Here is a 14,592-nt window from a genome sequence, read left to right as displayed (position 1 = left end):
AAAGTCACATTTCTTTTTCTTTTTTTAAATATTTTACTTATTTAACAGCGACACAGCGAGAGAGGGAACACAAGCAGGGGGAGTGGGTGAGGGAGAGGGAGAAGCAGGCCTCCCGCCCAGCAGGGAGCCTGACCCGGGACCTGGGATCCAGCAGGGAGCCCAGAGAGGATCCTGGGATCATGACCCGAGCCAAAGGCAGACGCCCAACAACTGATCCACTCAGGGGCCCCTAAAGTCGCATTTGTTCAGAGACTTGAATCAAAACCTCATCTCGTAATAGACCTAAGTGTAGAAACAGATTTGAGAATCTAGCCACTTCTGTTAAGTCAGATGTTAAAGAGATTTAAAATGGAAAACAAATGCAAAAAGGTAAAACTCTTCTCATTGATTTTTTTATTTTATTTTATTTTTTTTTTTTAAAGATTTTATTTATTTATTTGAGAGAGAGAGAATGAGAGAGAGCGAGTACATGAGAGGGGGGAGGGTCAGAGGGAGAAGCAGACTCCCTGCCGAGCAGGGAGCCCGATGCGGGACTCGATCCAGGGACTCCAGGATCATGACCTGAGCCGAAGGCAGTCGCTTAACCAACTGAGCCACCCAGGCGCCCGATTTTTTTTTTTTTTTTTTTTAAATTTGGGATTTTTTTCCCCATAAAAATGGTATATGTTAATGTGGTTTTTTGTTTTTAGATTTTTTTTGTTTTTAATTTTTAAGCAATCTCTGTACCCAACGTGGGGCTCGAACTTACAACCCCGAGATCAAGAGTCACATGCTCTACCGACTGAGCCAGTCAGGCACCCCAACATGGGTTTCTTATTGCTATCTTAAATCAAGATATTGTTTTATTTTATTTATTTATTTATTTATTTTTAAAGATTTTACTTATTTGACAGAGAGAGACACAGCAAGAGAGAAGGAACACAAGGGGGGGTAGTGGGAGAGGGAGAAGCAGGCTTCCCATGATCAGGGAGCCCGATGTGGGGCTCGATCCCAGGACCCTGGGATCATGACCTGAGCCGAAGGCAGACGCTTAACGACTGAGCCACCCAGGCGCCCCAAGATACTGTTTTAATTGCCAGTTTGTTTAATATGGTAACTGGAACAGTAACACTGACTGTAGTAATACTACTGTAGTAAACTGCATGGAAGTTTGCTGGGAGTCCTAAGTTTGAAGAACGTAAATGGCAGTTTTGGAAGTGCTGATGGGAGGGTGCTGGGCAGCCTTCTCTCCTTTCTCATTACCCCCTCTTTACTGCCTGCCTCTCTTCTCTCATGTATTATTTCATCCTCTTCTCTGCACTGCTCCTTCCTGGCCGGTATTTGCTCACCCAATACACCTTTACGAGGGCCTGCTCCATGCCCGGTGCCGCTGTGGCTGCTGGGCTAGTGGGACACAGGGTCCCTCACCTTGGGAGCCTGGTTGGGGGTGGGAGGGCATGGGCAGAGGGGAGGTGCACAGAGGGAAGCAGCTGGGCCGCTAGCTCTGACATCGGGCCCTGGGAGAAATGCAGGGCTGGCTTCGCAGCTGATGGGCACTCAGGCATGATGGTGGACCAGATTTTCTACAGAAGCACCCTGCAGGCCAGCCTGGAGTGTGGACTTTATCCAGGCGTCGGGAATGCATTGAAAGCTTTAAGCAGGGGAGTGACTGGATGAGATCGGTGTTTGAGAAAGATAACTCAGGGTTGATTGGACTCCGAATTGGAGGGGGCAGAGGCTGCAGAGGGGAGATGTGTGCTGGACTTCGGTATTTTCACTTAGAGTGGTGTTAACTGCCCTTCTTCCCCTCCAGTCCTTTGGAGGGTTCCTGGGCTTTCCCTCCTGTTGGGTGAGGCACATGGCCTCCCAGGTATGGAGGCCCTAGCTTCTGTTGCTTTCTTTTAATTAATTTATTTTTTAAATTTTGTTGCTTTCTATTTATTAGGACAGAGTGGTACTTTGTGGGCTTCTCCGGTGGGACTGAACCCTCCGAAGCCCTTCTTGGCATCTTGTTGCCATATTCGCCCAGCTGTGTTGCCCTGCAGTGTTTGGAGGGGGGGTCTCTAGGTCAAGTGACTATGTGAGGGATGCTCAAGTGAGTGTCACACAGCTGTAGTCTCTGGCACCGCCCTGGATCTAGAAGGTCTCGTCTCGCTCCCCTTTCTTTTGGGGTTCCTGCACAGAGCATGCCAGCTTCCTCAGTTGACTTGAGGATTGCGCTCTGGGTGATTTACAAATGTTACCGAGAGAGTATAAATTACGTGTGCGCACCTACAGGTACAGTGGACACCGCACACCCTCGCCTCCCCCACCCGTGTGAGAAACAGCCCCTGGACACCCGCCTGTGCTGCTTCCCACTTCATCCCTGCCTGCCTCCAGAAATCACTCTTCTGAATTGTGGGTTAACCATTCCCTAGCTTTTCTTTGTCGCTTCCCTGGGCTTGTCTGGATCCTTGAACAGCGGGTGGCTGGGTTTGGCCGAGTTTGCTCTTTGTGCACTCAGAGCCCGGCACTCATCTCTATTTTGAGATTCACTGAAGTGCCGGGTGTAGCTGTGGTTTCTGCGATCCTGTTCCCACTTGGAGTGGGCCAGGGTGGCGCTGTCCTCCACTTTATTGTCCGGCCTGCTAGTGGGGGTTTGGGTGTTTTCAGGGCGGGGTTTTTGTTGCTTCCTAAGTAGCCCCATTTTCACCCCATCGCTGGCTCTACTTCTCCAGGCAGATAAATGCCTGTTCAGTTTGTTTTCTGTCTCTAAAACCGATTTCGTAATGCTAGACAATCCTTCCAGTACCACTGAGACTCCATTTTAAAAGTAGAGTGACACTGGGAGTGTGTTTTCCTCAAGTCTGAGTGGATTTCTGTCCGATTCCCTTTCTGAGCTCTTGGCCTCTCCTCTGTTAGACCCTTCAAGATACCTGCTGGACACCTGAGACCTCTTCTGTAAGGTGCTGCACCTGGAGGCTTTTTAGGCACAGGCCATAGAGTGTGAGGTTTTCTATAGAAGTTCCCTAATTTTATCCTTAAAAATGGCTTTTTAAAAACTAGTGGGTGCTCATGGTGTCTCTACTTGATTTTTTTTTTTTTTTTAATCTTTGGTCTTTGGCTGTAGTTCCTTGAGCCCTTTGTTTGAGAGTTGGGGGGTTTGATCACACTGGAGCCAAGGGGGCTTTTCCTTCTGCTCAGCAGCTCCCTTTGACCCCCTATTCCGGAGGGCCTCGTCTAGTTTCTCCTTGGCTTCCTTCCTTTGATGTGCCTAGCTGGCTGCTCTGGGACCTGCTCAGGCGTTGGTGGAATGGATCCTGTTTGTACCTCACCTGCCAGTTGGAATTTCCTCTTTTCTCCTGGGCCTGATTTTGGAACTGCTCTGTGGAAGTATCGGCTAGACACTAGGATGATTAAAAACTGTCGTCATGTTGTTGTTACTTTGGATGGCAGACACTGATTTTATGGTGGTTTCTAGGTTTTCTGTAGGTTCCTGGCTGGTCTGCAGAGTTCTCTCTTCTAAGATGGACATTCCGTCCTGGACGTGGCCACTCTGTCCTTCAGTGCTCTGCTTCTTGTCTTGTGATGATGATTATTAGTTGGTGGTTCAGGGAGGTTATTTCCTGACTTGGGTCTACTGGCTAATCAGGACCAAGACTGGGCCCAGCTTCCCACCTGAATGTTTCTGTGCCTTGTATTATATTCAGGTACGTTGTACATAGGCAACGTGTGCAGTTGTGAATGACAGCTCTGAGGGTTCTTCACAGATGGACATACTTGCGTAACCAGTATCCAGAATGAGAAACACAACCCCGGAACCCCCTCGTGAGTCCTTTAAGTCACCCCCTGTGCTCCGCCGCTCCTCCCTCACCCTTGGACTCGTCGTGCTGCCTGCTTTCCGACTTGCATGAATGGAATCAACACCACATAGTCTCTTTTCGGCCTGGATTCTTTGGTCAACAGGATGCTCGAGAGACTCATCTATGTGCATGTAAATCAAACTGGTGACCTCGCCAACAGTCAGCTATTTTTAACCTATAAAAGGCACATTTGTATGGTCCTGTTCAGATGGTCAGTTGTGCTCATGGCTGCCTAACAGCCCCTATACCTTCAGCTACCCGCTGTCCTGTAGGTGTCAGGCTCCTGTGACCAGGGCTGCCGCGTATATGCCTGCCTGGGTTTTGGTGAGCAGGCGGGTAGATTTCTGTTGGTGTAGACCTTGGAGTGCATTTTCTGGACCACAGGGTTTGCATGTTTTCATTCTTGGCCTTATTTCTAAAGTATCACTTATCGCTTTCCTCGGGAAATATTCCTTTAGTTTTCGCCCAGCTAATTAAAGCCCCATCATTACTGTCTGGCATCAAGTTTTGTTTTTCTCTGATTCCCCTTTAGGGTGGCATCTCTCTAATCCTGGCCAGGAGGGTCACGTCGAATTGCGGGGCAGGGCAGTGCTTCCTTAATGCCAGCTTGCCTTGAGACTTTGACTGGCCTACAGCAACCATGTGGGTGAAGGGTTGTCAACTGCCCTTTCTTGGGAAGGACTGCCCTACATTGAGAGGTGATTCTTGCCCCCTGCTTTTTTAAAAGATTTATTTAGGGGCACCTGTGTGGCTCCAGTCAGTTAAGCATCTGCCTTCAGCTCAGATCATGATCCTGGGGTCCTGGGATAAGGCCCCATGTGGAGCTCCCTGCTCACCCTCTCCCTCTCCCTCTCTCTGAAATGAGTAAGTTTAAAAAAAATCCTAAGATGTATTTATGTTTGAGAGAGAGCGCAAGCATGAGGCAGGGAGGGGCAGAGAGAGGAGAGAGAGAATCTTAACGCAGACTCTCTGCTGAGCGGGGAGCCGGACGCGGATCTCGATCTCGACCCTGAGATCACGACCTGAGCCGAAATCAGGAGTCCGACGCTTAACCGACTGCACCACCTAGGCGCCCCTCTTCCTGCTTTTTGGTCATGAAATATTTTTTTCTATGATGTGACTGTGATAGAAGATGGTAGGGGTTTGGGTTAGTTTTGCTTTAATTCTTGTAGAGCCCTTAGTTGGCATAAGAAATTGTTAGCTACTAGGATTGATTATGAAATTGTGGAGTTGGAGTTTCTTTCCAGGAGCCATGGGCGGGCAATTGTAGCTCTGTGACTCAGCTGTGACCCATGTCTCTCCCTCTGGGACTTAGTTATCTCATCTGAAGGGTGTCCCCGGGGCAGCTGAGATGTTTGTGATAGTCTCTTCCAGTGGGGCTGCCCAGGCTTTCCAGGTGCCCTTTTAGCTCCTCGAAGGTGGAATTTCTACCTATTTACCACTGTGCCGTGCTGTTCGTCTCCTCCCTTCAGGTCTCTGCCTGCCTCCCAGGTCCAGCAGCCCCTGCCCTTGGCCACACCCTGTCTCCACAGGTGCCTGGTAACCATGCTCCACCTCGGTCTCATGTTCCAGGTCCACCGTCTTTTGTTGTTGTTTTTTATTTTATTTATTTTGTTGTTTTAAAGATTTGCGAGAAAGAGCGTGCACATGCGTCACGAGTGGGGAGGGGGCAGAGGGGTAAGCAGACTCCCTGCTGAACGGGAAGCCCTACACGGGGCTTGATCCCAGGATCCTGAGATCGGGACCTGGGCCGAAGTTGGATGCTCAACCGACTGAGCCACCCAGGTGCTCCCCAGGTCCATCGTTTTTATTAATCACTCTCTGGGCTTGTTTATCTGGGAAATAATGTCTTTCCTTTGGGAGCTGTCTTCTTCCTCTCGACACCCAGTGGCTGAGCGTTTACTACTTGGAGAGCGGTGGGCTTCCTGGGCAGTAGAAAGCTTAGAACCCACCTTAGCGCTTCCCAGACTTGAATGTGTGTGCGAGTCCTGTGAGGTTAAAATGCCAGTTCTGGTTTTGAGGTCTGGAGTGAGGCCTGAGCAGCTGCCTTTCTTTTTTTTTTTTTTTTTTTTTAAAGATTTTATTTATTCATCTGAGACACAGAGATACAGAGAGAGAGAGAGAGAGAGAGCATGAGCAGGGAGAGAGGCAGAGGGAGAGGGAGAAGCAGGCTCCTTGCTGAGCCAGGAGCCAGATGTGGGGCTCGATCCCAGGACCCTGGGATCATGACCTGAGCTGAAGGCAGACGCTTAACCATCTGAGCCACCCAGGCGCCCCAGCAGCTGCCTTTCTTGCGAGACCCTGGGTGGTGCTGCCACACTTGCGGCTGCTGGTCCATGGGCCATGCCCCGGGTGAGCCAGACCACTGGGACCTGGGGCCTCGGGCACAAGAACCAGTGCCCTCTCCTGTCGGCCGACCCTCCCTATGGGTGCTTCCCTGCCTCCAGGCTCCTGCTCTGTTGCTGCCAATAGTTCAGGCCCTTCCCGAGGGGAGTGCAATGTGGGGGAGAGAGTCTGGGAGTGAGCCTAAGTTTTTGTAATGATAATCATAATCTGAAACTGTTGTTCCCCTTCTTTGAGTGGTGCTCACCTGCCTCTCCCCAGTGGCATTTATGGCTTGGCCTGGCCGGGTACACTTGCCACACCTCGCCCTCCAGTGGCACCCTGCCCTGTGCCTTTCCCGGTGTCAGGTCGCCAGTTGCGTCAGAGCCAGGAAGGGACATCCAGTTGCAGGCCCCCAAGGCCGTCTTGGCCTTGCTTCTGGTCAGCTCCAAAGCCAGGAGTGATGGGAGGGTTGTAGGCCTGGGGGAGGGAGAAGACCCGAGGCTGCCCTGGAGAAGCAAGGTTTGCAGGCCACCGGGCCTGTGCAGTGTTGAGCTTCCTGCCAGGGCTCTCCTCACACGGGCACTTTGTCGCGGTGTTGAATTACCCGGGAGCAGGCCCACCTCTCGGATGGGAGAGCACAGAGACGAAGGTGGTCAGGGCCCCGGCCCGTCATGGGCAGCACGGGGTCTTCAGTGGGGCCTGAAGGGATTTCAGGACAGACTCGAAGTCCAGCTGGGGTGGATGCCACTTCCCTTGCTGTTCAGAGTGAGCGCGTGGCTGGGCAACAGGGCTGGCCTGAGGGGTGGGGAAGGATGCCAGCGCTGGGTCCCTGGTGATCAGATCACCAGTGCACTGAGTGGAACCCAAATGTTTATTTCGTAGAAGCCACGTCCGAGGGAGGGCTGGGCTCCTGGCATTCGCAGAGCCTGTTGCTTTCCAGGAGGATGGTCTGGGAGAAGAGCCAGGAGCTGCTGGCCGGCATCCAGGTCTGGGCTGGATTACACGGCTGGGCTTGCCCAGAGCACTGAGTCCCACCCACCACCAGCCCATGCCTGGAGGGACAGACCAGAGAGGTCATGGAGGCCAGGGGTGTTCTCAGAAGAGCACCGGGCACAGCCTGGGCACCCAGAGCAGGCTGCGTGCCGGGGCGGGGGAGGGGGCATCTTGTCACTTGTAGCCCTAAGCTTCTCACTGGCCTCAGGCGATAAAGGAGCTGGGTTGACCTTATACACTGAGGTCAGGAGAATGCAGCCCAGGTAAGGCTCTGCTGTGATGGGCAGGTGGCTGGTGGTGGGCAGGGGGAGATGAGGGTGGAGCTGGAGACCAAGACCCTCTTTCTGATGCATGGAGGACTGTGCTCTGGATCAGGCTTTGAGTCCTCATTCTGCCACCTGCGTGCTCTTGTGACCTTGTGCAGGTTCTTTAACCCCCAGACCTTTGTTGTCTTATCTGTCCCTGGAGGTGGAGATAACACGCCAGTCTTCCCCAGGGGGGCAGGCTGAGGTGGGGTGGGTGGGTGAAGGGGAGAGAGGCTCCCCCCCGAACAGTGAAGGGGATGGGAAAGACTTCATGGAGGAATACAGACAAGACGGATATAGAGGGGATGCCTGGCTGGCTCAGTCAGTTGAGTGTCGGATTCTTGATTTCAGCTCAGGTCGTGCTCTCAGGGTCGTGAGATCGAGCCCTGTCCCGGACTTCGTGCTCAGCGGGGAGTCTGCTTGAGATTCTCTCTCTCCTTCTGTCCCTCTCCCCACTCTTTCTCTCTTTAAAAAAAGAGAAAGAGAAGAGGGATATAGAATAGAACTCCAGGCCATTGGGACAGGAGAACGCGGTCTGGGGCTTCTGGCCAATGCAGGGCTGGTTGGTGGCTTGGGGACTGGGCCTTGTGCTCTTCTGGATCCTGCTTGTACCTTCCAGCTTGTCTCCGCCATGCCGTCAAGCTGTTCTCTTGCAGCCTGGGTAGGGCCAGGCCTTCAAGGAAGAGGCACCTGTTAGGGCCATACCTGGAGTACCAGGTGACAGGTACAGGTCAGCTGTGACTAAGGTGGATGCTGACCTCAGATTCAGGCTTGGGGACAGTAGCCAGCATGTTTAGGACCCTCTCTGACACAGATGAGCTAAACCCCTGTGGGTGTGGAAGCTGCCTTGTGGCTGGCTGTACCCAGCACTGCCTCTCTGCTTGGCATGCTTTGTGTCTCCCATCTGGCAGTGGAACTCTGGGTGGGCAAGGGGTGGCTGGAAGATTCCTGTGTCACCGTTACTTCTGGCTAGGCGTTCCTTCCCAGGTCGTTAAGGAGAAAAGACAGTCTCCTTTTGGGTGCTTTGGAGTGGGCTGGATGGAGTTCCTCCTGTCCCCCGGCATAGCTTCAAGACTCCTGTGGGAAGTCCCGCTCAAGAAAGTGAGGGAGGGCCACCAGAGAGGGAGGTGGGGTGGCAAAGTTTCTAGGAGATCTGGGCAAAGGGGCCAGCCCAGGGAGGGGAGGCAGGTGGGCCCCATTTCCCTGTCCTTCACCTTTCTCTCTAGGGCCCACCCTTCTGGTTGGGAGAGAGGTAGAGAAGTTTTGTGAAATTGGGAAGCCTTTCAGTCGGTGCCCACAGTTGCCTCTGGAGCGTGTGTGGGGGGTCCTGCCTGCAGGAGGTTAGGCATTGGGTTGAAAGGACAGCATTTTTCAGGAGCATACTGCTCACGAGGGTCAGGGAGTGTGCCAGCTGTGAAACGACACCCTGGGTCTGGCTCCTACCCATGGGGTTGGAAGTGGGGGTGGGATGTGCTCCTTTGTCTCTAGGAGGGATGCAGGGCCTGCTGCCAGTCTGGTCTCCAGAGGGCACCAGTGGAGGTTGAATGACCAGAATAGTTACTTTTTTTTTTCCTTGAGTTTTATTTTTAAGTAATCTCTACACCCAATATGGGGCTTGAACTCACGACCCTGAGATCAAGAGTTGCCTGCTCTGCTGACTGAGCCAGCCAGGCACCACTGACCAGAGTAGTTCTGAATGCCTAGGCCTCCTGGAGCCCAGGCTCTGGACACAATGAGTGTCCAGGCTAAGTTGGGGCAGTTCCCATTGGATAGGTGGTTGGAATTGTTCTCCTGGGCTCTCTGCTTAAGCAAAGATCACTTTTACGTTACTTTATTGTTTTAAAAGATTGTATTTATTTATTTATTTCGGTGGGGGCGGGGGAGAGCGTGCATAAATGGAGGGGCAGAGGGAGAGAGAATCTCAAGCAGACTCCATGCCGAGCGTGGAGCCTGACATGGGGCTTCATCTCATGACCCTGAGATCATGACCTGAGCTGATAACGAGAAATCAAGAGTCAGATGCCCAGCCGACTGAGCCACCCAGGCACCGCAATGATCACTTTTATTGTAAAACTTTCTCTCATGGCCTTCGAAAGGCTGGGCCAGAGCATGTTCTGCTTTTTGTGGGGTGCTAGGAAAAGAGGCCTGGAAGTTGGCCCCATTCTAGCCTCCCCACGAGCCCTTGAGGCCATGTAGACTGCCTGGGATCATGGGCAAGTGGGGCTCCTAATGGGGTGCTGTTCCATGGGTCAGGAGGCCATGGGGCCATGCCTCCGCCATCCTCATTGGCCTTTTGGCTGCTGTGTGTTTGGGGGGCAGGGTGGGGGAGTCTTCGGAGTATCCTTGGCCTTGGGCTTTGACTACCTACTAAAGACCCACAAGGGCTGCCGAGCCAGGATGGAACCAGGAGGGAGACGGATTTGTTCGTGCTATGACCACCCTGCCCTCATGAACTGCTTCTTGTGTGCCCAGGTTGAGTGAATGTTAGCTGGTAGTGAGCTGCTGAGAAGGGCATGTCCTCTGGAAGCTCTGTTCTTTTTCTATTTGTTGGAATTTTTGTTTTCAATTTGATGTAAAATTTATATGCAACATGGTACCCAAATTTCAGGCAACCCTTTGAATTTTGACCAGTGAGTACATTCACCTTAACAAAGATATAGAGCCATGCTCAGCCCAGAAAGTTCCTCATGCTCCTTCCCAAACAGTGCTCACCTCACCCTCCACAGGGTCTTTTGATTTTGTTTCTACCAGGGACTAGTTCTGTCTTTTCTAGAACTTACTTTAAATGGAATTGTGGGTCTCTACTCTTTTGTGTAAGGTTTTCTTCACTTGACGTCATGATTTTGAGATTTATCCATGTTCGTGCATCAGTTCTTTTTTTTTTTTTTTAGGATTGTAAAAGTAATACATGATTATTTTAAATTCTGAATATTACAGAAATGAATATACAGAATTTATAGTTTTCCTATACTTCCACCCCCTATCCTCAGAACCTCGTTTGTTGATTGGGCATTTGTGCCCCCAAGATGTTTCTTTCCACAGGATGGCATTGCCTGGTCGGGCCTTTCATGCCTGTAGTGAGGAGGGTAGACTGGAAGGAGCAAGCGGACAGGTGCAGGGAGCTCGGCCCGCTCCCTCGGCTCAGCTTTGTGGGCCTGGCCTTCCCTTCGGTGGGTGTGTGTGTGTTTTTTTTTTTTAAAGATATTATTTATTTATTTGACAGAGACACAGCGAGAGAGGGAACACAAGCAGGGGGAGTGGGAGAGGGAGAAGCAGGCTTCCTGCCGAGCAGGGAGCCCGATATGGGGCTCGATCCCAGGACCCTGGGATCACGACCTGAGCCGAAGGCAGATGCTTAACGACTGAGCCACCCAGGCGCCCCGGGTGTGTGTGTTTTGTTTTGTGTTTTTTAAATATTTTATTTATTTATTTGACAGAGTAGACACAGCCAGAGAGGGAACACTAAGCAGGGGGAGAGGGAGAAGCAGGCTTCCCGCTGCGCAGGGAGCCTGATGCGGGGCTCGATCCCAGGACCCCGGGATCATGACCTGAGCCGGAAGGCAGACGCTTAACGACTGAGCCACCCAGGCGCCCCTGAGTGGGTGTGTGTTTTAAGAGTCTGGGGTGTCTGGGCCCTGGGCCTGCCCTCACCTCAGTGTGTGTGTGTGTGTGTGTGTGGCGGGGCGGGGGCGTGTCTGGCTTTTCTCTGGCAGGGACTTGGAGGGGGAGAAAAGGGCATGAGAATTCAGCAGAGACCTGTGTAGTTCTCTGCCTAACAGCCCAGCTGGGTAGGTGGGGGTGGACCATTTTGTAAACAAGGACCTGGGAAGGGAATCCAGGTGTTATAGCCAGGTCTCTCTGTTCATTCTCCCTTCTGTGTTCACAAGAAGCCAGAGCTGGCCTTCCCCAGGGACTCTTTTCCTACTGCCCTTCCCCCGGGGTCAGCCTAGCCAGGGACTCATCTCCCCCTGCCCCCCCAAGATGGGCTAGGTCTTGGCCTCAGAGGAGTACCTGATGATCCCACTGCCCCAGATCCTGGGCTTCCTGGAGCCAGTGCTCCGGCAGGCAACGGTTCTGAGCTGGGTGTGGATCCTTGGGGCTGATAGGCACACTGCCTGGGCCTGCTGCCAGGGGGCTGCTGGGTGCCAGGAGCTGGTGCCAGGTGGTATCTTCATCCCAGCTTGTGGGCTCCTGCCAAGGCTGGGCACCAAGCCCCTGTACCCGGTGGGGGACTGCGCTGCCAGCTTACTGGGCCAGCCCCCACGGTCATGTTTCTCTGGCACCCGCCTCCCCTGGGGCTGTGACCTCTCCAGCACAGGTGCCTGCTCCTCCTCCAGCCCGTGTTGAGCTGTAGGGCAGAGGATCGTCTGCTTGTTCCTGTTGGCTCGGAAGAAAAGAGCAAGGCTTTGCGGGGGTCCTGGCCCCGCAGTAGTGGGGCGCCCCCTCCCCTGTGGTGAGGTTAACGTCGGTGGTGGCGGCCTCCCTGGCCCCGCCTGGGGTGGGAGGCAGGTAGGGTGGCATTGTGCTGGCTCTGACCGCCCAGCAGGCAGCCCCGCTGTGGCCCCACCCAGTGGAGGGCACTGGGAAGGCGACTCAGCCCTGTCCTGTGGAGTCCCTGTGGGGAAGTTGGGCCCAAGAAGAGTCATGTCTGACCCAACCTCGGAGACCTTGGTCAGTCACTCTGCCTTCCCGTGGCTGGTGAAGTGGCTGGCAGGGCTGGAGCAGTGAGTACCTGTGGAAGCCCCCAAGTTCTGTTCTGCTGCCCCCTCTGTGCGTGGTGTTCAGTGGTTGTTGGCCTGATCTCTGACGAGGGCAGGTAATCCCTAGTTGCGGGGTCTGGTATGTGCTAAATTGGGGGCCACGGTGTGGACGCTGTGCCCCAGCAGGGCTTGGGTTGCCCTGAGATCTGGTGGGGAGCAGGCTGTGTGGTGGGCATCTGGTAGGCTCGAACACATCGCTGTGGCTCCCACTTCATTTTTCAGGGCTGCTCTCGCCAGCGCTGAGGTGGTCTCTGCCCCCCTTCCTAAGGCTGAGCTCTACTCTGTCCTGCTGGCCACCTCTGGTGTCACTTGGCAGGAGAGCCTGAACTCTCTACACACGCAAGGGGTCCAGGGCCTTCATTAAATGCAGACGAAGGTGCTCTCAGGCCTCTGGACCAACAGAACTGGTTCTCCTGCCATCTGGGCCATGGGTGGGATTCTGGACCAACCGTTCCCCCTCCCCACTTTCCCACACCCCCGGGCCACCCCATGAGAGGAGGACTGTGCTGGGGGCCAGAGAGACAGCTGGCTGGCTGGAGCGGAGGCCTCCCAGCCACCCCGCACCCCGGGTCTGGTCACATTCCTGAGGGACCTGCTGAGCCGCCCTGGCCCTGGGGGTGGGGGAAGGGCAGGCAGGGATGGGCTCCAGGCTGCTGTGCGCCTCCGCCCCCACCCTTGGCTCCATTCCAAGGGAGCCCAGGCTTGCTGAGTGGGGTGCAAAAAGTCAGAACCTCAGGATCCCCCTCCCTGGGGACCTGCATCTCTGGGGGAGGGGGGGTGGTGGGGGCAGAAGGAGACCTTTACATCTGGCGGCAGCTGGCTTTGGCGGGCTGGTATTGAAAGGCCAGGCCTGCAGAAACTCCTGCGAGGGGAGGCCATGTGGTCCGACTGGGCTGGGCAGGAGGGGGCTGGGCCCTCTGGGCAGGGAGGGGGTGGCGGGAGCAGATCAGGAAGGGAAGGAGGCAGGAGAGCCAGAAGCGGTTGAGACTGGTTCTTATAAATAGCCCATTGCACTAGTGCCTCCAATTTTGACCTTTTGTTATGTAAATGTGGCCAGCCTGAGAAGGGCCTTGCCCAGGCCGCCTGCCACCAGCTCCCCAACAGGCCTAGGGGGCCCTGAAGAGTACCCTAAATCTTCTGGGTGGGAGAAGAGTGCAGCCCTGCTGAGCTCTCCAGGCCTGTGGCCTTCCCTGCCACCGGGCCTGATGGCTGCTGGGCACTGTGGCTGCCCCTGGCACCCCAGCCAGAGAGACCCCAGACCTTCCCAGGAGTGAGGGCCCCGGGACTACCAGGTGCCTGCCCCTTTACTGGCGCTCCTTCTCGCCCTTGGCTGATGTCTGTCCAGCTGACCCTGTCCATCTTCTCCTCCTCAGGTGACCAGGCATTGATGCACCCCCAGGGAGGCCGCGCGCTCAAGGAGGCCACCCCCGCTGGCTGCTGCGCACATGGTTTCTGGGCCCCTGGCACTCCGGTAGGCTGGGGAGGGGGGGAAGTGAGGGGGAGGGCCACCTGGGCTGCCCACACAGCCCTGCAGTTCGCAGCCTGGCCCTTCATGTGCACACAGTGCTGGGTAGCATGCAGGTGAGGCTGGGGCCCACTGCCCTCAGCCTGCAGAGGAGGGGCTGCTGTGGCTCACAGGCTCTTGGAGGACGGGACCTCCTGCCCTTGGCCTGCCCTCTCTTGCCAGCCTGGGAGCACCAGGTATCCTTAGTGCTGGTGGGGCTGACACTGCATTTCCTTGGGGCTGGGTGTCCCGGCCAGTGTGGAAACCGTGCCTTGGGCTCTTTGTCCCTTCCTGGCTGGCTGAGGGGCAGGGGGTGGCAGAGGGTAGGTTCCCTCGGGATGTAGGCTCTAGCCTCTGAGCCCCAGCTGAGTGGGCTTGTAAGGCTGTGCTGGCTGAGCGGGTGCTTGCTGCCTCCTATTAGGCCCTGAGTGCTAGCTTGCGGCCGTGTCTCCCCCACGTGTGTTCACAGTTCTGAGGCCGCCTTTGGGGTGTGCGCGGTTAGTAGGGTTTTCCTCTGTCTTTGCAAATGAGGGCAGGCATGGGGCAGTGGGGCGCGGGAAGTGTTTGTGTTACAGGAAGGCAACGTGGGCGTGATCCCTTCAGACTCTGCCCCAAGGGAGGCAGGACTGGGCTGGGTACACTGGTAGAGGCAGAGGGGTCCCAGGTGGGGCAAGGCTCAGAGCAGTCACTTTCAGAGATTGAGCCCTGAGCTGAAGGACATGAAGGTACCCTTGTCAACTGCATGGCACAGAGTTGCCTGTGGGAGGGTGCATGTTCCCTGAAGGGCCGGAGGGAGCAGGGAGCCACACCTTGTGCTCAGGTCCTGCTGCTCATTGGGGTGGCCGCCTGGTCAGAGCACCCTGCTCTCAGAGACCCATGTGCAT

General features: G+C 54.7%; 1 protein-coding gene across 6 annotated transcripts in view; it reads left to right on the top strand.

The window, feature by feature from the left end:
• Positions 1-14,592, top strand: part of HIC2 (HIC ZBTB transcriptional repressor 2) — a 32,083-nt gene that overhangs the window by 9,938 nt on the left and 7,553 nt on the right. For 5 of the 6 annotated variants that reach the window (XR_013443429.1, XR_013443428.1, XR_004912276.2 and 2 more), the window contains exon 2: positions 13,578-13,675. Coding sequence is in view for 1 of the 6 variants with exons in the window: in XM_036076443.2 (XP_035932336.1) it covers positions 13,650-13,675 (26 nt within the window). In the remaining 5 variants the exon portion in view is untranslated. Of the gene's footprint in view, positions 1-13,577; positions 13,676-14,592 lie in introns of those variants that run through there. The other variant, XR_013443430.1, reaches the window with a different exon arrangement.

This window comes from Halichoerus grypus, chromosome 13 (assembly GCF_964656455.1).
Source record: "Halichoerus grypus chromosome 13, mHalGry1.hap1.1, whole genome shotgun sequence".
Taxonomy (NCBI): domain Eukaryota; kingdom Metazoa; phylum Chordata; class Mammalia; order Carnivora; family Phocidae; genus Halichoerus; species Halichoerus grypus.
Note: the sequence above shows the minus strand (reverse complement) of the source record. Positions and strands in the feature narration are given on the sequence as shown.